Source organism: Octodon degus, unplaced genomic scaffold (assembly GCF_000260255.1).
Source record: "Octodon degus isolate 3935 unplaced genomic scaffold, OctDeg1.0 scaffold00062, whole genome shotgun sequence".
Lineage (NCBI taxonomy): Eukaryota > Metazoa > Chordata > Mammalia > Rodentia > Octodontidae > Octodon > Octodon degus.
The window spans coordinates 8,770,634-8,794,488 of record NW_004524638.1 but is presented as its reverse complement, the minus strand read 5'-3'; the positions used below and the strand labels follow the sequence as shown (position 1 = coordinate 8,794,488).

Here is a 23,855-nt window from a genome sequence, read left to right as displayed (position 1 = left end):
TGATAAGTCTTTAAGTCTACAAGTGCATAAATATTTATGCCATATTTTGAAGGCTGTTTGGGCATATACTGCCTCAAGCTACAAGAACCATGACATCCTGCAAGATGCTCTTCAATAGTCATACATTCAGGTGGTGTGTAAATTGTTTGAGTTACCCACAAATCTCAAACAATGAGTAGACAGAAGCAGATTATCAGTTCTTTGTCTCTCTTGGTGAGTGGTTTTGTCATCAAACCTTAGGCAGTTTTGAGGGAAACTAAATCTTAGTGTTATTCTACAAACCCCAATCCCTCTCACATTGCTTTTCCATAAGCTTTTATATTCCTGCGATTACCATGAGAAAGCCCTCCTAAGTACTTTTCATGACTCTGGTCTTAGACCTACTAAGCAAAATACGGCATCAACACATTCAATTCAGCTAGTGAAATGTCATAATAAATGCATTTTTTAGCGTTGTTGATACAGAATTTGTTTCAGTTACTTTTTATGTGTTGCTGGGACAGAACACCTGACACCTAAAATTAAGGAAGGAAAGGTTTATTAAGCTCACAGTTTGTGGAGGTTTTAGTCTATACTTGGCTGGCTCCCAGGCAGAGTGACACACAGTAGAGGGCAGAAGTTTATGGCAGCAGAAAACAGCGAAGAGCAGAGTGAAGGGCAGCAGCTGTGGCTTCTAGCCAGTGTCTCACCCCTGCTTGTATTATAAACAAGATACCCTGGGGTGGGGGTGTAGAACTCACACAATGTCCATGCCTTCCTCTTGCACAGGATGAGGATGTTCATAAACTAAGAACCCTGGCTGTCTGCTGAGTCACTTAATTAAACTTGTAAACCTATCAAGTTGACACAATACATCAACCAGTACAGAATGTTTTACTCATATTTCAGCACCTGTATATTTCACAACATCTTGTAGCATTTCATCTGTTGCAAACAATTTCCAATACTGAATGGCAGTACTGGCATTACACCCAATAGATTTCACCCCTGTGAGTATCCTCACTATATTTTTGAATGTAGTTCTAACATTGGATCATTTCATTTAGTTACATGACCATTTTGTACCATTCTGACTCAAATATATACTAACATTTACTGTTTTCTTCTTCATCTGATTGGAGGAGGTGTGCATTCCCTGTGTCTATATCAGTTGATTAAAGTACCGAAGTTTAGCAATGAGTATTTCATGAGTAAAACTTAGCTGTGCTGTTTTGGCGCTCACCTTGACATGCGTCTGCCAAGTGGATAAATGCATAGACGGGTGTTTTCTTTCCTCAGATACAACTACTGTGAGTCACAACCACATTCCATTATGGTAAAATACATGTTTATATAACAGAAGAGTGGTGTGGGTGTATTTTACCCCCCGTGATGCTCAGGTAAACATACACGAAGCATGTACGATAGAACATTATGTGGATAAAGACTCTAGTTTTATAGTTCTTCCCATGTGCATACACCTTACCATCCACTGTACCAAGTGGGTAAGCAACAATTGTTCCCTGTATCTCCCAGGTGCAGATACTGAGATGCACAGCCAGCTGCTATTATGCTAAAGTACAAATGCACAGTAGAAAAAAGTGTGGGATGGGTTGTCATAACCCAATGTAATGCCCTACAGGTATAACAGAATCAAGAATCTATTTCTTCCTTGGCAAGATTTTCAGGCGTTCTCTGCCTGGTTAGCTATTACCTGACCCTAGAGAGCTGGTTTAGTGAATTCATAAGACCCCTGAGGTATTTGCATGGCTCTCCAAGTAGCTAGAAGTATTCTGCTCAAGTTGATTAGCGATTCTTACTTTGAAATCAAAGTAGGTGGCCACAGTCTAATGTGGCACAAGCTTTGGTCAGAGTATTTCCTCCCAGTGGACCTGCCTGGGACCAGACAGATTAGCTGGGGGAAATGAAATCTTTTCACTAAAAAATTGTATGTAAGATAAGTGCATGTGTTTCTGGAAAGGCCTGTGTGTAGCTCTGAAGCTGATGTGGATGACTTCACAGAATCTTCACATATCACTGTTTTATGAGGCATGTTTCAGCTTATTTCAGTGCTTGAGCAAGCTGAATTCTGATGAACTTCCTGCCTCCGTGAGCAGAAGCATTCAATCTTATCCTTGTTATAGTCCTTGGAAGACATGGCATTGCAAGTTGATAATTGTTAACTAAACAGCTATTTTTAAGGGAAAAAAGAATTGGAAAAATGTAGAAACTCACCCCTAGGAAAATCATTGCTTAGAGAAACATCATCTCAAGACCACCTACCGGTAGCCCAAGTTGTTAACAAATTTTTTTGTGGGAGAAAAGAAGAAAGAAGCAGAGAAACTGAAAGGATGAGCAATGCTTTCCTCATGGAATTAGCATCAAATGACTGTTGTACACATGACAAAAAACCTAGGCGATAATTATCTGCCAAGAGGAGTATGCTCTCCAGCCTTTCTTTTGGGGTGATGGGTACTTTTCAGAACTGGACGGAGGTACTGATTGCCCCTCGGTGTGCATATGCCAAATGCCACTGAACTAGTCAACTTTAAAACGGTCACTTTTATGTGAATTTCACTTCAGGTGATTTTTAAGGAAAACTGCATTACTTTAAAACAGCAGAACTAGCTGCCAAGGATTTGTCATGTGAGGCTGCTCCCAAGTCCAGTGTTACGTGAACGTACTCAGAGCTGCACACATACAAAGGTGTTTGGCCAGAAGGGAGAAAAAATAAAATCTCTAGCTGCAGCGGTGCAGAATGGCGAGGGGATCTGCAGGGAGCCGCGTAGGGCGCACCGGGGCCACCTGTGTAACGGGGATCTCAAAATGTGTTTTCCAGGGGAAAGCGGGCCTCCCCCCACTCACCCTTTCTCTGCCTTTCAGAGAGGGATACAATGCCTGGAGGGACACATCCAAGCCCACAGAAATCCTCACCAAGCTCTGCAAAGACAACAGGCTGGATGGGCCCTACTTTAGCCCTGGACAAGTACAGATAGGAAGCAAAGTCTTTTCTGGAAAAACTGTCTTCACTGAAGAGGACACTGGTAACTTCATGCAAAGTAGTCTGCTGCTGTTGCTCTGCTATTGAAAGGCTGGGTGCTATGCGTTCTTTGGCTAGCGGAAGTGGGCCTCTATTTACAAAAGGAGTGCATGCTCACAGGAGAAAATAAGGGAAAGCACACAGGATAATGGAAGCCATTTACAAGCCCCAGTCCAGAGATAGGCAAGCTGCATGCTAGTACATTTCCTCGGTGTGTGTGTGTGTGTGTGTGAGTGTGCGTGTGTGTGTGTGTGCGTGTGTATGTGAGTGTGTGTATGTGAGTGTGTGTGGTGTGTGTATGTGAGTGTGTGTGTGAGTGTGTGTAAGTGTTTGTGTATGTGAGTGTGTGTGTATGTGAGTGGGTGTGAGTGTGTGTGAGTGTGTGTATGTGAGTGTGTGTATGTGTGTGAGTGTGTGTATGTGTGTGTGAGTGTGTGAGTGTGTGTGAGTGTGTGTGCATGTGAGTGTGTGTATGTGTGTGAGTGTGTGTATGTGAGTGTGTGTGTGTGCACCTTCTTTTTTCTATATTCAATATATTATGAGGATTTTCCTTGATTTTTTTTTTTTTTGGAATGTTCGTAGATACATTCCATTTTATGGTTGTGCCACTTAATTACATTCTGTTCAATCTTTCTTTCTTTCTTTCTTTCTTTCTTTCTTTCTTTCTTTCTTTCTTTCTTTCTTTCTTCTTTCTTTCTGGTTCCAGCGATCAAACTCAGGACCTTGTGCTTGCCAGGCAAGCACTTATTCCACTGAACTACCTCCCCAGCCCTCAATTTCTTGCAGAGACAATGTTACAACAAACTTCCCTGTATATATTTTTGTGCATTTTTCTGTATTTCTAAAGTATAGGTTATAGAAATGGAATTGTGCCAGAAGGTAGGCTGTAAAAAATAAATATTATATAATTGTATATTATCCTAGTTATTCTCACAGATAACTATTCTACTTTCACTCTAAGAAGTAGGCGTTCCCTATGAGCATCATAGGATAGACCATGAAGAGCCCATAGGGGTTTCCATAAATTTAGGATAAGGAAAGGCCACTTCAGCTTTAATGATACAGAACAATTCTTGTATTTGACATTTCCATGTAATAGCTCAGTGCTTTTGATACAAAGAGCCCAATAAAGGATATTTTCAGAGTATGCCACCAAGACTTCTTTATACATTGTTATTATGAACCCCAAGAACTTACTGAAGGTTCTTCCATGCAATGTTATTGATATTTAGACGATGTGTTAATGATATATGGATGCCTTCCTGTTAAGAAAAGTATTTTTTGACCATATATTCTTAGTTCCTTGGTCAGTAGTCTAACACCTCAACATGAAAGAATTACTGTTTTTTTTTCCTACTAAAATCTGAAGTTATGTTCATAAGGTCAACTCCTGATTGACTAAAATTTATGACAAAGATTTGCTCACTGGTTACTTGTTCAACCCTGTCAACTTTTACTGGTTATAATTATTGCCACAGGGAATCATTGTTAATAGTTACTAGAGCCACTTTCAATTTTCTGATTCCAAATTTTGCCGTTTTAAACTTTATCAAGATTTTGTTCTTTCAAGAATTTTTGTCTTATTTTGCAAGTGTGCTTTCCACCAACAATTTTTCATTGATGAGCTGAACTCCTACCATAGGATGACAGCTCAGAGGACCCATACACTGGGCAGGTGTTGGTAGGAAGCAGATCCTAGTCAGAAACAAGCAGACAAAGGACAGCCAGAAATGGGGCTGGAGAGAAAGCTAGGCAGTCTGAGTGGCTGCCTGGAGCTCAAGGACCCAGGATCCACCCCCAGTACCACATGCTGCCATGCAGGTCACTGAAGCTGGGGATTACACCTGTAATCTCAGTGCTGGGGAGGCTGAGATAGGAGGACCACCATGAGTCCAAGATGCATAGTGAGACCCTGTACCAAATAAATAAAGAAATGATTTTTTTTAAAAAAAATATTTTTAAAAAACGACACCCAGAAACACATGTCCACATTACCAGGGCTACCTAATTTCCAGCACCTCGCACTGTGGTGATAGAAAATAATTCTATCTCTCCACAAAAATGCCCTTCCTGGTGCTTGGAACCCATCTTCTGACTGATGGCCTCTTGTGGAAGCTGACTTAAGTGTAGATGGAGCCCCTATTTCAGGGTCCTTACTGTGCTGTCAATCTTCTAATCAACTCACTTCATTTTCTCCTCTTTACAGTTCAAATCTCTTTCTCTTTCTCACCACTTTCTCCATCTTCCTTTTTCTGTCTTTTTGCTCCGTGTGTATCTCTGTACTTTTTAAAGGAACCTCTAAGGCAAGTATTTGACCATGCCGCTGGCAGCGCCCTCTCTCTTTGCAGGTAGACATATCTAGCAAGTCTCCGCCTTTGTCTTTCCACCTGCAGATGAGACAGTGGAGTCTTACGAGCACCTGGCCCTCAAGGTCCTACACTCTTGGGAGGACATCCCACAGGCCGGATGTAGGCTGGTTCCCGAGCACATAGAAACTCGGCCGCTGTACCACAAGGATAAGCCAGGAATGGAACAGGTAGTAGACACGATGAGTCTGGCTCTAGTAAGAGTGCACATCCCCAAGAAATGTGGCTTTGTCCCCAGATGTTAATCTGTTGTGACCTTCTGTAATAATCTTTCATTTAAGGACTCTTAGGATCTTTTCCCTCAAGCATATTTAACAATGTCTGAAAACATTTTTAGTTGTTAGAAGAGGGTGGGGTGGCTACTGGCATCTAGTGGGTAAAGGACAGGAATACTGCTGAACTGAACATCTCACAAAGCCTGGGACATCTTCCACTCATGACAACAAAGGGTTGTCTGCCCCAAGATATCAGTCATGCTGAAGCTGAGAAATCCTGTCCTGGGCCAGTGTTGGACTTAGTACATTTTCCTTTTGATTTGAGTTATGAAGCTATTTGGCAAATCCTGAAATTTAAGAAAAAAACCTATATGATATGCCAAAAACCTTGTCCAAAACCTATGTGTAACAGAGAGAGAGAGAGAGAGAGAGAGAGAGAGAGAGAGAGAGAGAGAGAGAAAGCAGAAAGGGAGCGAAGGACAGAGACAGAGAGGTTTTCCAGAGAAGCAGTAGATAATAGTTTATCTTGAAGAGTTGGAAAGAAGCTGTGTGGAAAATGCTAACTGGATCTCATTTAAAAATCAGAAGGGAAAGAAGACAAACTATTAAGAGACTTTCATGTACTTGATCCTTTACGTCAACCGTCTCACCTCCCCAGGATGACCATGGAATTGTTGAGGCAAACTGAGGCCATTTCGAGTGCGAACAAGGTCATTGTTAATAATTGATGGGTGGCACAAGAAGCACACACCACATTTTTTCTTAGGCTACAGGGGCTCGTGGGTCACCTTACTCTGTTCCTATCCTGCTTCTGGGTTTGTGTGTCATTGTTCATTTTTCAGATTAGGAAATTGAGATTTAGAGGGTATAGTAACTTGCTCAAAGTTAGCCAGCTGGTAAGCTGAAGGACGGGGCCTTAATCCAGGCAGCTTGTGTGCATGCTGAGGCTCTGGCCACAACCCAGGCCAGCTCCTTTCTCAGTCCCAGATTCACTCAGGTAACTTGGGCAAAGCACGTGAGCTTGAGGTCAGTGGGCCAGGGCCCCCCGACACAGCAATGGTGAGGGTGACATGTACTTGAGGGAATAAACTGTCATCGGCTGGGGAATTTATGGCTGTTTCCAAAGATTTCTAACAGAAATCTGAGGTCTTTGATGATTGGAATCCTTCATTTTTCCTGTCAGATATGGCTTTTTGGTTAAGGATGAACGTTAATGTATCTTTAGAGAACAAACCACCCCACGTTTGTGTGGGACTCCATGAGCTGGCTTCTTCCCTTTCCTCACATTGCTTTTTTTTGGTATTGGGATTGAATTAATGACTTGCACTTGCCAGGCAGGTGCGTATGCCACTGAGCTCTCTCGCCAGCCCCCATTGCTTGTCTTGTGAAAACTCTGCTCCCTGCCTTTGGTTCCAGCCAAAGCTCCTCCAAGTCCCGCACCTCCTTCATACTCTGGGGGAATCTACATCTGTTTATAACATCCCCCATGTCTATCACAGCCCCATTCCATCATTCACCTTCTTGCCTGAGCTGATGAGTTCTTAAAATCTGTATAACAGAGATGAGTGTGTGGCCCACTGCCCTTGTCCCCAGAGGCTATTAAGTCTTCTACAACAGGTTGGAGTTCAAGGCCCTCGGTGAGAAGGCCTTTTCTTCTGCTAGTCAGCCCAGAACCTCAGATACTTCCGGTGACTGCTCCAAGCTTTAGCTTCTTTATGTGTGAGGTAGATGTGTGGTTGGGGTGAGCTCAGACAGAAGTAATGGAGGACAAGCCGCACTGGAAACACGGAAGCGTGATATTTCCAGCAGATAGCACCGTGATCCTTCTCACTCCTTGGCAGTCTGTAGAGGGAGCAGGGCTTCTGGTGGTGACAGATACTGGCTGAATCCAGACTCGGCCACATCTCATCTGTATAGCCGTGGCGCACAAGATATCTCATCTGCCGAACGGGACCAGTGGTGTCTCTACGGGGGGATGCTGTAAGAATTCATGAGTCATTCTGACTCACGGGTGTAGCACTGTGTCTACCACATGGGAGGTGCTCAGCAGGTCCCTCCCCCACTCTTATGCTTTGGCTGATTTTTAATAAAAATGTAACTTTGGTCTCCATTAACAAGCATTGGGCAGGCCAAATAACTCACTGGATTAAAGCACCTGCAAGTAGGCACAGGAGCCAGGGCTTCGATCCCTAGGCCTGCTGTGCCAGCTGTGCCCCCAGGGCGTGCTGAGGTGGCGATTGAGACTGGGCGTGGTGGCGCGCGCCTGTAATCTCAGCTCTTGGGAGGCTGTAAACAGGCGGATCACTACCAGTCCAATCTAGTAGTGAGACCCTGGACACCCTATAGACCCTCCCCTAAAATAAAAAAAAAAAAAAAAAATCCTACACATGTATAAATGTACCAAGCTATACCTACTACCCATTTCAGATAAAAAGAGCTTTTAAAACCACAAGTAGTCATTTACCTATGTCCTATCTTCTCCCAAAGCTAAAAGAGGTCTCCTTTTCTCCATAAGGGCCGGCTTCAGATGTGGGTGGACATGTTTCCCAAGGATATGCCGCAGCCAGGGCCTCCGGTTGACATTTCACCCAGGAAGCCCAAAGGGTAAGTGGCCATCACCTTGCCTGGAGTGCAGAGGCCTTGGCAGCAGCTTAGAAGACCCTGTCACCTGATCTGGCATCTGCCAGGTCCAGTGATAATCAAGCCCCACTTTCCACCTGGCCAGCTACAGCAGCAGGTGGGTAATGACCGTGGAAGTAGTCCAGGTGGCGGCTTCTGAGCCTGAAGTTCCTCTTCTGAAAAATACTTAGTAAAAGGAAGACCTGCTCGTAGTAATCCATGCCCTCGGTGAGCCTGAGACTTCTGCTGGGGCACTTGGTTCTGATGCAGCTAAGATCCTGAGCGTTGATATTTATGAGCTCAACAGCTGTGAGGAGAACCAAGAGCAACACGCCCCAACTCCTCTTCAAGGCCCCCATCCTGACACTGCCTTCCTGCACCCCAGGTACGAACTGAGGGTGACCATTTGGAACACTGAAGACGTGATTTTAGAGGATGAGAACATCTTCACTGGCCAGAAATCAAGTGATATTTATGTGAAAGGGTAAGGTCGTCAACAAACTTCATCTTGGCATCCCCCCCTTTGTGGGTTTTTAATTTCCTTTCACATCTACACCCCAGGGAAGGCGCTACACCCACAGCCCGCAGAAGCCGCGAACCTTGCTTTGTTAGATAAGGCCTCTGTCTTTCCAGATGTTTGGCTTTTGGGGGCGTTTTTCTGAGAGTTATCTTGTGAAAGTATTTTTAATGAGAAAATATTGCTATATAAACATCTTTCATTTAAATAAATGTTGGGCACCTGGATATCTCTCTCTCTCTCTCTCTCTCTCTCTCAACTTTAAAAAAAGTTTATCTTTAAACTGAAAAATATTAAGTGATGCAGTACTACTAATGAGAGGTTAACCTGTTTAGCCAGTTACAACTAATGCAAAGGTTAAAATCTCAACTTTGCCATTTGCTAATGCTATTGGTAAGAAGGATGGATACCCACTTCACCCAGGAAGCGAAGCATTTGTTACCTCTGTCTTGCATCTTGGCCCCGCTGCCTCTGGCCTCTGGCCAGGGGGCGGGTGAGGAAAGTCAGAAGAAGCAGGACCAAAGCTGCGTTTTAGCTAGAGCTCATCCCTGAACCCTGAACTCTCGCCCACCCCACTGCGCGGCTCTGCATCTCCCCTGCTGGGTTCAGCCGGCACGTGGCTGACGCTTTTGGCAGCCTAGGCACACACAGTTGCTCTGAATTCTCATTTTTCAGGATAAGAATGGAGGAAGGACTTAGGTTATTACAAAGAAGGATCAATAGAAGCGGTGTGGCCCTAAATAAATAATGTTTTGAAAGCAGAGTTGAGATCCTCTGAAACTGCTTTCCGATCACGAGCTCAGGAAAGGCTGATGTGCGCTGGGGAAGATGTCTCCTCAGGCTCACGATACGGCAGCGCTGTGGGAGCGGTCAGGCTGAGGCTCGCAGGACCCCGGGCCGTTCAAACGCAGGAAAAGAGATGTTGGGGTTCACTCCCTCCTTGTGCCCCCAGCTGCTTGCTGCTCGCCCAGCTCTAGTCGGGCTTGCTTCCCCACGTTCTACAAGGCAGGTCCCGCTGAAGCACGCTGATTGCTAGAGCTGACGGGCTCCACTGGGTTTTATTGTTTTAATCAGTCTTCATCCCAGGGCCCTCGCAGGAGCATTGGGCACGGCTGAATGGTTTTTGAGGCGCTGCCTGGCCTCCTTGCCCTCTGTAGCAGCACTCTCTCTGGTTCTGCTCCTGCGCTGGCCACTTCACAGTGACTTGGAAGCTCGTTTCCCCACCTAGCAGTTAACTGGCCCGTGGCACTGTCCTAGGCCCTTCGCACGTCTCACAGTTTTATCTTCGTCACTTGCATGTTTCATTAGCTACATAATTGGGCCCATAGCCTGAGCGTTGCCCACCCCTCTATGAAGAGAGGGTGGGTCTTCTCTCTGCCCTGGGAGGTAATATGCGCTTTCAGAAAATAAATGGTTTGGATTACCAATTAGCTTGAATAGAAGTATTTATTTTTGTAAATGTATTTGGTACAGGGTCTACAGGGTCTCACTGTGTAGATCGGACTCATAGTGATTCTCTTGTTTTCAGCTTCCCAAGAGCTGGGATTACAGGCACATGCCTCCATGCCCAATCTCAATCTCCCTTTCAATGTGTCTCATGGGCAGGGCTGGCACGGCACACCGGGGCTCGAACCCCAGCTCCTGCGCTCTGCCTAAGCAGGTGCTTCAGTCCGCTGAGCTATCTGGCCAGCTCTGAAGTATTCATTTTCTGAGTTCATTAATTTGCCATGCATAGAGTATACCAGGGACACATATATTAAATGTAGCTTACATTATTCTAGGCATGGAAGAGGAAGACCAGTTAATACTAAGAAAAAAGAACATTGTAGGTAATTTGAATTACTTGAAGCACTTTCTAGGTATCAATCATATAAGTCCTCTGAACGGCCCCATGCATCAGGTACTATTACTGCTTACAAGTGAAGTGGACACATAGAGAAGTAAATCACGTGTCTGTGGCTTCACTGCTAATAGGGAGTGGGGTCAGGACTGGAACCTCGGTGGCTACAGGCAGCCCCTGCCTGCCCTGCCTCACTGACCCAGGCCTGCTGGACTCTTGGGCCAGAGAGAAGAGAGTGACTTCCAGGCCTAGCACCACAAGTGTCAGGCAGCCCAACCTGAGCGGTCTCAGGGGAGTGGGTAATCTGGCATAGAGGGGGACCCATGCCACGTTACCCAGCGATCTCCCAGAGTGCCGAGGCTCTGATTATACTCTCTTCCTACTCCCCGAGCTTGCCATCTTGCATGCACGAGCTTCAGGTCTATTCATACATTGGAGACACCTGCCTGCCCTGGTCATTTGTGTTCCCAATGTTCAGTACATGTCACCTGTATGTAATGTCACTGGGTGATACTGAGTAATCCTGAGTGAGCCTTGGAACGGGTCTCATCTCCATGCCAACCTCTTTGATCCCTATTTTTCTTCTTCAAATGGAAATGGAAACTTCTATCTGAATCTAACTATATGATACATTTTAAAGTAGAATCTGTGACCACACTGAGATGAACTGACTCACTTTGACTATACTGATGCCTGATTGCAATGTGCTCCAAGTGTCTGAATTGTTAAAATCTCTGTTCAGGTGGCTGAAGGGTTTGGAAGATGACAAGCAGGAGACGGATGTCCACTACAACTCCCTGACAGGAGAGGGCAACTTCAACTGGCGCTTCCTGTTTCCATTTCAGTACCTCCCAGCAGAGAAGCAAATGGTCATCACCAAGAGGGAGAACATCTTCTCCTTGGAGAAGATGGAGTGCAAGACTCCGGCCGTGCTGGTGCTCCAGGTTTGGGATTTTGAAAGGCTGTCCTCGGATGACTTCCTGGGTAAGTCAGTGACTTGCTGAAGCATGTATTAACGATAAGGATCTGTCCCAGCTTTCAGAAGGCTGAGGCTCATTCAGCCATAAGGGTAATAACTGCGGTGCCATTTATGATGGGACAACTTTGGAACCGCCTAAATAGCCCCTTCCTGTGGGCTTCTCTAAATATATCCTAGTGCGTGCATATGGCAGAGCACTACATAGATTTGAAGAGGCGTGAGGTGAGCCTATTTGCTCCATCATTAGACGCCGTGGATTTTTACTGCACTCTGTGCCCATTGCCTCCTCTGTAAAATGAGGTCATGATACCACATGCCTCGGGGTGGTGGGACTGCAGATGTGACGGCACAAGTAAAGAACAGGCCACAGTACCTCCCACACAATAAGCATCAGTAAGTGTTAACCTACAGCTGTCAACAATACTGAAGTAGTCAATGAACTGGGAAGTTGTGAAGGATGCATTTAAGTCCCAAAGAGCAGGAGAGGATCTTGTTGCTGTAAAATGCGTGTTTGTATGTACAGGAGGAAGATACAGTGGAACAGGAAATAGGGGGCAACAATATGGAGAGCTCTGGCCACATGTAGGGGGAGAGGACTAGGGAAAGTTTTCTAGTCTCATTTTGTTTGCTGAACTGCAGGCCCTGAAGATGTGACAGTGAGCGACAGAATTCTCATTCACGGTGTTATCTCACTCTGGAAATCCACTGTAGAGAACACTCTAAGGCCTGCTGTCTGTCCTGGAGAGCAGGCACCGAGGCAGAAAGACCTGGTCCCGGTCCTGAGGAGTTTAGTGGGCCCTACGCGGAAGTGAGAAGGGTAGGGGTGGGCAGGACTCCAACAGGGAGAGCCACGCCGAGGAAGAGGAAGCAGTGCGCCTCCTTCAGACTCGGGGAGCTGCACTCGTGAGCACAGAAGGTGCCGCACCGTGATGTTACCTGAACCTGGGGCTTGAGAGCTGCAGTGACAGCTCAGACACGCTATCATCAGACGTCCTTGGTCATATTTTCGCTCCTGGTACCTAAGCACCTAGCACACATGATTGCATGTATGCGATTGTATGACCAAGGAGTGAATGGGTGAGTGGGGACGGGGTTAGAAATCTAATTCTTTAGTTCCGCGTAACCTGTGGGCATCCCTTCACAGGCTCCCTGGAAATGAACCTCAACAGTTTCCCTCGAGCCGCCAAGTCTGCCAAAGCCTGCGACCTCTCCAAGTTTGAGAATGCAAGCAGAGAGAACATGATCTCCATATTTCAGCAAAAGCGCGTGCGTGGCTGGTGGCCTTTCGCTAAGAGCAAAGAGCTCACAGTAAGTGACAGCCGAAGGAGGCGGGCTATGGGGGTGTTGGGAGACACCTTGCTCTCTCAGTGAATCATTTTGTGAATCCAAGCTAAGGTGCTTTGAAGTGACTAAGAGCCCTTTAAACAAAGTTACCCTGAGGAACAAGAATTTTTAAAGCTTTATAAATGCATTAAGCCTTCTATATACTTCAGCCCATTTGCTTTAATAGCAATCTGTGCTGAGGTCATTTTTTAATCATTTTGGCATATACTTAGTTCCTGACATTAATTTTTCCACACTTCTTGCCATTAGGCACAAAGTCCTGACTCATACGGTTTCCACATAATGTGGCTGGTGGCCTTTCACTTACCGTGTCACTTACCGTGAGCTCTTTGCTCTTAGCTTTTACCCCCCAACATGGGACTCAATTAAAAAACTGATCCATGCTTTTAAAACTCCATAAGGGTTATGCAGGAAGAGGCGTTATCCCTTCCCCCATATTGCCTACTTGTGTGGCTGCATTGTAGGAATTTCTGAGCTTTCACATCACAGAGTATGAAGTTTCTTTTTTCCTTTCTTTTTCCTCACTGCTCCTCTGGAGATGTGGAGCAATGGCCTCAGTAGTCAGGGAGGTTGAGCCCAGCACTCGGGCCACAGAAGGGCTCTTTCCTCTGGCACTGGCTTCTCTCTCTGCTGTTGGAGTCCAGGGGTGCAGGGTAGGGGTTCCAGTTGCATTTTCCCAGGTAAACAGCAGCTGCTGACCTCTTTTATGATGTTTGCTGAGACTTTTTATCTTCCTTCCATCCTCAATTTAATCACCTCTCATTAAACCCAGCCAGGCTCCTTCCTCCAGGTCCCCTAGTCAGCTGGCTCCCCGCGGGCCTTTGGGCTCCAGGACAGAGCATAAGAGGAGCTCAGGCTGTTTGTCAGATGAGTGGAGAAAATTCAGGGATGAAGGAATCATGGCATCTACCCTCAAACAGCTGTGCTCCCCGCAGGGGTTGTGGGGAGCATGTGACACCCCTGCCATCAGGCATGCGGTTATCCAAGTGTAAAATGTGGAGAAAGGTTGGAGAGGAGGAGGGCTAGGGTCTGAGTGGAGCGGTCACACGCAGCAGAGAGGATGCTTTCAAGAGCAGCAGAAGGCGCTACCTCGGTGGAAAGAGCAATACAGTCACCCCCTGATGAGTGGTCCTGGAAGGGTGGCCGCCGCCGCTCAGCCACCAGGTGTCCTGTGAGGCTGGGGAACGGGGAGTGCCACGACTTACTTTTGACATGATTCTGGCTTCTATAAATTCATAAACAATAACTATATAGACATAGTTATATCTGCAGCCATCCATTACATTTATAGTCCTTTAGAGTTGGCCCACGGTGTACAGATCTCCTCTGCTATTTCATTTGATCTTAGTCAACTCTTCATTTTCCATTCCTTTTATTTAGTTCTTCACTTTATCCAACAAATATTTATGAAGCAGCTATTATGTGGTAGGCCCTGGGCATCAGTATGGTAATGTAGACGTGGTTGCTGTGACCATAGAGTTCGGAGTCTAAAGTCAAAACCACACACAGACACACACATGCAAAGACACATATGGCCACCCACACCAGAAAGAAAGCTTTTCACACAAGGGTTTGTCGGGAAAAGTATGAGACTGAGGGGTGTGGAGTGCTAGCCTTCCATGAATGTGGTGGCAAGGAAGGTGGCCAAGGCCTGAAGAAGGGAAAGCAGCAAGCTGTGGAGAAGAAAGAGAAGGAGGATTTCCCACAGAGCAAACCAGGCCAAGGCAGTGGTGAGAACAGAACCGGCTGTGCGGACCTCAAAAGCTTGGATTTCATTCCCAAAGGGAAGCCAGGGGAGGGATCTGTGTAGACCATGTGGGAGAGTGCGAAGCAGAGAAGGAGCCAGAAGGGCAAAGGTGGAGGAAGAAGATGATAAAAATGAGCTGGGACGGAAAGCCAGAGAGGCGACTCTGTACAAGGGCAGTTGGCTACCTGTGACAAGGGCTCCTGACATATGAGAAGGGACAGAAACATGCCCATTGGATTTAACAGCACAAAGATGCCTGGTGACCTTCCATAGACAGTACTGTGAATGTCCACAGCAGCGGTGTCCACGGTACCTAGAGCTGGGTGCATCCCCTTGTCCATCAGTGATAAGTGAGTAAACAGTGGCCTGGCCATACAGTGGAACATTATTTGGCCAGAAAAAGGAATTAGATACCTACACTGGTTCCAACATGATGGACAATGAAAGTGTCAGCCAGGTGAAAGACGTCAGGCACCGCAGACCCATGAGACCTGACTCCTGTTAGATGAGATGCCCAGAGGAGGCAGTCCATATAAAACACACCTGCAGTTGTGCGGGCTGGGAGAAGAGGAGGAAGTGACTGCTGGTGAGCCTTTAGCTATTTCACTTGTAAAGATAGGGAAAGGGAAAGCACACACTTCAAGGAGCTCTTGTGACGCGTGAATGATACAAGATCTGTGGAACACACTTGTTCAAAGGTCCAAAAGCTTGGGCCCTTGCTGGGTGATCGCCACTTTCACCACTCCCTCCTCCCACCTCCTTAACCATGTTGGTGTACTCTGGACCAGCGGCTCCTCAGTACACCAACATGTAGTCCACAACAGCATCCACCACTCCTTGGGGGCAAATCTTTTGGCAAGTATGAGAAAAGAGGAAAAGCAGAGCCCCTGATCACACTCTCGCTGCCACTTCATAAATGACTGTCCTGGCTTGGACACCTGGTCGGGATGGTAGGTTTTCCTGGCCCGTCTTAGGGACACTTTGCTTGCAAAGTGTAGGAGCTATAATTAAACGCTGCTTGTTTCTCTTTCATGCAAACTTTCCCCTTCTGAGTTCACCATACGGGCTTATCAGCTAGTCACTTCACAGTGATTGCAGAGCACCTGCTCTGGGCAGGGCCACGGTAGGGGTGGCCCAGGGGCAGAGAGAGTACAGAGGATGCAGCCCCACCCTGCGGCTTGCTGTCCCATGGGTGACACAGACCCGAGCAGCAGCCAGCAGGGTGCAGAGCAGACGGTGCTGTGGCGTGGCCACCACCTGCAGCACACTGCACACAGACAGCAGGACAGGGTCTCCAGGCTGGCCGAGGTCAGCGCTCTTGTGATGGTCATGGGGGTGGAGCCCCAGCCACCGTCTCCCCAGCAGTGTCCTGCTTCCCATTCGCTTCCTGGGCAATTGCACAGTTGGCTGCTTCCAGTTCCTGAGCCAGGAGCCATGGGGCAAAATGAACCAAAGTCTCCTGTTCATGATAAAGGATCCCCTCACACACAAGGGTTCAAGTCTCAGCCAGCAAATGACTGTTTTACACGAAGGACTTCCATTCAGCAGCAAGCCCCCAAGGGCCTGTTCGTTCTATCTGGGAGGGCTTTGTCGATTTCCACAGTTCCAACACTTAGTAATATATATGAATTCATTTATCTGTTAAGCCAGTGTAATGTGTATAAATGTGTGCATGCATGTAGGCACACATGCATGTGCACGCACATACACACACACACACACACACACCCCTCATTTTACAGATAAGAAGATGAGAGACACGGAAGTTGAGTTACCTATCTCATGTCACATAGTTGTACAAGAAAGAGCAGGATTCAAACTGTCTTGGTTACTTTTTCTTTGTTTCTGAGACAAAAATACCTGATACCCAAAGTTGAGGAAGGAAAAGTGTGTGTAGCTCACAGCTTGTGGAGGTTTCAGTCATTAATCAGCTGGCTCCAAGGCAGGGTGGCGTGGTACGGGGCAACAGTTCAAGGCAATAGGAGATAACAAAAGTAACAAGATTTTTGAAAGTTTTTTAAAAGGGGGGAAGCAAGCCTCTTTTCCTCCTTTATACTGCAAACAGGCTACCCACCGTACCATCTCTGTACCCGCCTCTTTCACAAGCACACAATATTTACAAAGTGAGGACCCTAGCACCCTGCTGAGTCACAGTTAAGCTTTTAAGCTTCTCAGCTGTCAAGTTGACAGAATGTATCAACCCTAACAAACCCAACCAGCCTGCTTCTCCGTTCCTAGGTCTTACCTGCTGTGTAATGCATCCTTTTCTACTAGAAGGCCGGAGAAACTCAAGGGACATGCAGTCTGGTGCTGGAGTTATGAGCAATCTTCTCCAACACAGAAAACCTCTTCCCAAAGCAGTGGAGGGGGGAAGGCTTTATTTGTAAGTGATTATTAACCCAGAAGGAAACACCCTCACAAGCAGTGTGCTAAGAAATTACAGAAAGAAACCTCACCCTTTTATGTAGGCCAGCGGCTGCCACGCAGGGCATACTTGCTTCACGGTAGATGAGAACTCACTCTCCAGTAAGAGGGCTTGAGGGCAGTATTTTTCAGACTTCTCTCAGTCTGCATTCGCCCGGTGATCGGAGTGGCCAGCTGTGCTAGCTCGTGGGCTTTACTCAGAGGAGAGACCAATCTGCACATCTGATGGAGAGAGGTCGTTTTACAACTGGAGTAGCATAGCCACTCAAGGTGCTTTTCTTCTCCCTCAGAAACTGATGGGGCCATGCTAAGGCTATCTGTCTGTCTGTCTGTCTGTCTGTCTGTCCGTCCGTCTTTCTCTCTCTCTCTCTCTCTGTGAGTGTGTGTGTGTGTGTGTGTGTGTGTGTGTGGCTGCAATCCCAGTGGCAGACATTTTCCATCATGGTGTGGCTCTGGTTCCATCCAACTTGATATCACATTAGGAGAAAGTATAGCTTCCTTGATGTGCTTGTTATGAAAGGCGAATGAGGCTGAGGGGAGGCCGATTCCTCCTCTTCTGCAGCTAATGCTGGGCTTTCAGGACCCGCATTCAGCTGAGCTCATCCAAGGCTGTGACCCAGGCAGTGGGTGGAGATGAGGCTATCAATTCAATCTGTTGAACGTGTAAGGGTAAATACAAATAAAGCAGGGGTTTAATTATCCCAATTGAAAATAGTGATCGCGTGTCCTCTCTTCTTTCTTAGAGCATTTACTGTAGGAGAGCTGTAGTTACATATACTTTTTCTTCTCTTTGAAGTACGTTTACATGCTTTGAAAACTGATTAGGCTTTAGTATTCAACACCAATGTCTTCGTTAAGGACCTAGGGACAATCTCTTTGAAACATAAACATCAAGAACCTTAGCAGCCAGATATGTGGCACAGGCCTGCATTCCCGGCACTTCCTTGTTTTGTTTCACGCAGTGTTACAGTGAGGATTTCCCTACTTTATAGTGTCTTTTACTAACCTTTAATAGCCGCCAAATCGCAATGACAAGAGTTTAACTACTGTTTTCCTTCAACATTTATTCATTAAAAAATTCATATATACAGAGAAATATAGAGGACAAGGATTAGGCACAGACTTACTACCATAGTTCAGCACTGGCCAGCATTTTACTATATTTACTTTTTATATATGGAGAAGTGGGTGCATAGTGTGCTTTTGTGGCACTGTTTAAGAGTGAGTTGTAGGCATTTTGATACTTTGTCCCTGAGCGTTTCAGGAAGTGTCTAAGAATACTGGCCTTCTCCTACACAACTGCAGTGCTGTCACCATGTAGGAGAGTTAATAATAATTGTACGGCATGGATGGAGGTCCAGGCCATACTCATTTATCTATTGATAAGAAAGGACACACCGTGGCCTCTGCAGCTGCTTCTACTTTCATACATGATTCAAGCCTGATTTGTGTGTTGCTCTTGGTTGTGCTATCTCTCCGGTTGACTTAAAAATGATCGTCTGACTTTTTTGTGTGACACTGACTAACCAGTGAAGGCCTGAAGTATCTGGTGGTTTCTCCTGGTGTAGCTCATCTTATCCACTCTCCTCTATATTTCTTGTGAAGTGGCTTTTTTGTTTGTTTACCTGGCTCAGGGTGCCTTCAAGGGCAGGTCTGGCAAGGATTGAGGATCTAGGGACCGAACCACAACATTCTGATTGCTTTGTTTAAGCGGTCACTTAAACAACTGAGCTAATGGGCAGGCCCCCTCCTCTATAGTTCTTGTGAACAGGTTCCTGTTCAACGCCGTTGGCCATAACATGAGCCACAGGGCGCAGTTTACTGGATACTGAACTGTGTTGGGAAGCACAGGTGTGCAGTGGCCTCCCTGTGTGGCATCCTATGCTTGCTCGCTTGCTTATTTGGCAAACACAAGATCTCTTCATTGCAAAGGGACACTCTCCCTTTTGCATATAGCAAGTAACTGGCCAACTAATGTTTTGCCACTACCAGGGATTCCTGTTCTGCTGACACCGTTCACTCAGTAGTTTCAGGAACCACTGATAATCTGAATCTATGTCATTGGTTTTGTCAAATAATTTTCCTAATCCTTCCATACTTCTGTACTTCCTGCTTTTTTATTCCTTCATTTTATCCATCTACTTACCTAGCAGCCATCTAAATTGATCATCAATCTTTATCAATCTTTCTCCGTTTATTAGATGATATCCATCTGTTATGAAGAGCTTTCCTTCACAGATTAGAAATAAATTCATGTTCCTCCTTCACCACCTTTCAAAAGATGGAATGAATGTTTAGATATGTCTCATTCTCTCCACCCACAAATGCCATTGTCAGTGGTCAGTCTCCCAACCGTCTGTGTGTTCGTAGCTCTGATTTTCAGTTCCCTGTAGAAGGTGTTATGAGCTTAAATTCTCTCCATGGAGCTAAGCTGAACACTGATGTTGGCGTCAGGTGCAGAGCTGAGCGTGGAGAGATGCATGCGGAGGCTCAGCACTAGTCAGACCTTGTCAGGGACACCTTCCCGGCTGCCCTCCTGATGCCCAATAAATGCTTTGTGACACTCAGGCAAAGTGGTGAGGCTAGAGCAGGCCTGCATTGGGACAGCCAGTGACTCCTTTGCTGGGGGAAATCCATTCAATGCTCTAAGTCTTCATTTTCCGTGTATTTTTTCCCTTTCAGGAGCTGGACCTGCGGGTCTGTTAGGGTCTGGACAGAGAGAGATGTTCTGATGAAACTGTATGCTTCTTTTTTTGGAAAAAAATAGTGTTAAAAGTAACAACTTTCATTACTCATTTATTTATTTTGGTACAAGGTTTCACTACGCAGTTTGGACTTGTAGCGATCCTCCTATCTCAGCCTTCCCAGCACTGGGGTTACAGGTGTGAGCCACCACGCCTGGCATGGCCGGCCCAGGGTTCCAGGGCAAGCATGATATGTGGCCTGGGAATCGAACTCAGGACCTTGCACTTCCCAGGCGGTGCTTATGTCGCCGAGCTACCTCCATGACCCATAGCTTTCATTTTTAAAGTCTTCCTATCTGACAGGGACACCAGGGTAGCACTGCAATGCATTCCATTTATATTTCAGGGCCATCTTACTATGGCACATGCTGTTAACACCCCCAGGATAGCAAGCCCTAGAGAGCAGGTAGGCAGCTCAGCCCAGGCCACACAGCTGGTAGAATCTGGCTTCACGCACCCTGTCTGCGCTACATCCCATGCGCTCACCTACTGCCTATGCTACTCTGTGCTACCATATTCCTTAAGCTGTGAAGGCCAGTCCACGGTGAGGCCAAGTGTGAATACTAACATCAGAGCAATGACAAGGACTATGGGTTTCTTTTTGAGCATCTCACAGTCATCAATTTGTAAATAAGCAGCTGACTTCTTTTCTTCCTCAACAAGAGGCCACTTGGACACAAAACGTAGTGGAAGAATGAGACAAAATCAGAGGAGAGCCTCAGTGCAAATCCCAGTTTAGAAATGCAAGCTAGCAACTATCATCAAGGCTTGGTTTCTTGTTGCAAAATGGAAACTTCAAAATGCTATCAATGTTGCCAGTTGTCACGAGGCTTAAAGGGAATAATGCCTGCAGGGACCACCCTGAACGCTGCAAAGAACTGTGGGCAGAACTTGCTATTAAGCAGCAGAGAATAGAGGAACTGTCCTGATTCTCTACTCGATTTTGAACGTGCTCTCTGTTGGTTTCTATCCCCTCTTCCAGCATTCTGAACCCCAGAAACCGGTTAGCTCCTCTTCAGCTGACTCTCGTTAAAATTTGAGCAACTGGGTGAAGTTCTCAGTGTACAAAGTACTCCTTGGTGGAGCTCATGGCACTTCTGAAAGGCTGTGGAAATAAGTCTTGTTTGAACTAGAAACCCTTCTGTTAAGATTTTGGGGTGGTTCATTGTGGTTCCTTCAACCACCAAGTGCTTCAAGGACTCCTTGGGCTTTAATGTTGCCTTCATAAATCTTGAGAGTTAGAAGTAGATAAATCTAGAGAACACCTGGGCATTTGCCAGATAAAGAAACAGAGGCTCAAGAAGATAAATACCTTTAGATGGTAGTTTGTTTACTTTTCTCTTTGCTGAGACAAAATACCTGACACCCAAAGTCAAAGGTAAAAAGGTTCATCTTGCCCCAGAGTTTGTTGAGGTTTCAGTCCATCGTTGCCTGGCTCCAAGCCAGGGTGGCATGGCAGAGGGGGAACAAGGGAAGAAGTAGTTCATGGCAGGCAGAAGGCAGAAAGGCAGCAAAGCAAGGAAACAGTGAAGTAGAAATCAGCAAGCCAGGGCCGGCCCAATAGCTCAGTGGATTAAAGCACCTGCCTAGGCAGACATAAGGGCCGGGGGTTCAATCCCTGACCTGTGGTGCTGGCCCTGCCCCCCAAGGCATACTGAGGTAGAAATTGAGCCTGGGCATGGTGGCACGCATCTTTAATCTCAGTGCTTGGGAGGCGAAAAAACAGGAAGGATCACTAAGAGTCCAATCTGTGCAGAGAGATCCTGTAGACCCTGTGCTAAATACATTTTAAAAATGAAAGAAATCAGCAACCACAGCAGCCCCCTTTTGGTCCCTTATATGCTATCCAGGCTACTTGGCCCTACGGCAGGTAGCACACACACCCACGGTGGCCCTTCCTGTTATCCATGCCTACAACTATGTCAAAAAATCAACTGACTCATTTAGTAGTCACACACACCCTTGATCCCAGCACTGCACACTTAATCCAAGCATCACACACTCTAGATCCAGCCACCTATGAAAAGCCCCACCTGTGACTGCATGACGCTTTGGAGGGACATCCAGACACAAGTCATAACAGATGATGATTATTAAGACGCTCATGGAGTCATCTCCTGTGAGAGTTGGTAAGAGCCTTGTAAAGCTTGTGGTCTAATTATCCATAAGGAACGAGTAAGTTGGCAGGCAGGTTGGTATAATGCAAAGAACATGAACTTTGGTATCATACAGAGCTGGCTTCAAATTCCAGTTGGTTGGTATGAAAGATACCTTTATACACAACTTGATTGGAATGGAGAGCTTCCTAGAGAGGTGGTTGGATTATGAGGGAACTGACTTCACTGAGTGGATAAATCCACTGATGAGGTCATTAGTTGAATGGGCTTATTAGGATACAGGACCTAACTGGACAAAACAGGTCACTGAGAGTCTGGTTTGGAGGTATATTTTGTCCCCAGTCCCCTCCTCTTGGGATTTTCCTCTGCTCTCGGCCTCCTGGCTGCCATGAGGAAGGCGTTATTCCTCTCCCTGCCCCCAGCCCTCTGTCATGATGTTTCTGTCTTAAAGCCAGCCAGCCATAGGCTTGCCAGTGAAACAGGGAGCCAGCATGAAACTTTCCTTCTTTAAGTTGTGTCTGCCGTGAATTTTGTCCTAGTGAAAGAAAACGTGGTTAGTACAGATGGACTACTGCTTATATGACCTTGGAAAAGTTATTTGGTTTCCATGGCTTCATTTCTTCCCAGAGAAAAAGCACTTTACCTGCTTCTGAGACAGGTGACAGATGGCAGATAGACAGATAGATAATAGACAGACAGACAAATAGATGATAGGTAGATAGACAGATGTACAGAAAAATCAAGCTAGGACAAAAATGAGCAATCGATAGGACATTGGAATTACTGCTAGAGTTTAATTATTTTCATTCTATGTTGATAGCTGTGCATATCCATGATTGCAATCAGCAGAAGCTTGATGTTTCTTCTCTCTCGTGGTTTCTGAATATTCATGAGTGCCTAGCCGTGGTAGTCATTGCCTATGGTGCCCTGATCCCTAAATAACAAGAGAGTTCCTATGTACATCCACTTAAGGAACATTTCTGGATCACAGGGCCTGCTCTGCTGTTTTGAGTTGGTCAGGCTTCTAATCCAAAGAGTGAATGAGACCACACAGGTCTCAGGTCATGGCTCCACCTATACGAAGCCATCGCGCATCTTCGCTCACCGGGTGGCTGTGCCACTCTCTCCTCCCACCCTTCAACCTGACCCCAAACATTCTGTATTCTCATTTCTCCCATGAGAAATTATATTTAGTTGCAGCGTCGTCACTGCCAGAAGGGAGACGTGCTTATTGAGAAGTCCTTGACTTTTGTGGCAGATGAGTAAGATGACTCAAGACTTGGCTTAGCCGGACCTTAGACTATTTTACCAGGGGTAACAAATCAGCCGTGCCTCTGAATACATAATCCATGCATCAGTCAGAGAGAAGAGTTTCAACAGTGAGGACACATTTTAAAATTTGTTTTTGCTATGCCAGTCCTCACCAGCTCTGCCTCTCTCTTGTTCACTTGAATCTCAATGCACAAAAGCAAAACAGGGAGCAGGCACTCCAGGGGATTCGAGTCTATTCTTGATTACTGTCCTACAAGAGTGCTTGGCATTCAGAGGCCCCCAGAGGCAGAGAGTGAGTGAATGAGCACGGCCTGACCTTTGCAGGCATCCTGCCTCATCCTTTGCTAATGTGGGTCTACATCACCGTGAACTTGGCATATGTTCTAAAGGTGCTCCTTGCTCACAACTTTCAAAGCTGTTTCTTATAAGGGAGGCAAGAGGCGGATAGGAGACTAGAATGAAGGGAGGAGACACTTCCAGGTCCTCATCTTGGTCCAAGAAGCCAATATTTATAATCCCAAAGTTACGTTATTGGAATCCCATCAAGTTGATTCCAATCTACCACTTTCAATGCAACCCATGGCGAAAATAAAGACACTGAATTATATTTTCAATCACTGGGGAGTCAAGGGACTCTAAGTCCAGCCAAAAA

The 23,855-nt window shown here is 46.1% G+C and overlaps 1 protein-coding gene across 4 annotated transcripts in view; it reads left to right on the top strand.

Moving 5' to 3' along the window:
- Fer1l6 (fer-1 like family member 6) overlaps positions 1 to 23,855 on the top strand; it is a 170,277-nt gene that overhangs the window by 142,420 nt on the left and 4,002 nt on the right. For 3 of the 4 annotated variants that reach the window (XM_023718786.1, XM_004634457.2, XM_023718789.1), the window contains 6 exons: positions 2,863 to 3,023; positions 5,413 to 5,555; positions 8,116 to 8,204; positions 8,605 to 8,703; positions 11,319 to 11,560; positions 12,700 to 12,863. In XM_023718786.1, coding sequence (XP_023574554.1) covers positions 2,863 to 3,023; positions 5,413 to 5,555; positions 8,116 to 8,204; positions 8,605 to 8,703; positions 11,319 to 11,560; positions 12,700 to 12,863 — 898 coding nt within the window. Of the gene's footprint in view, positions 1 to 2,862; positions 3,024 to 5,412; positions 5,556 to 8,115; positions 8,205 to 8,604; positions 8,704 to 11,318; positions 11,561 to 12,699; positions 12,864 to 23,855 lie in introns of those variants that run through there. The other variant, XM_023718788.1, reaches the window with a different exon arrangement.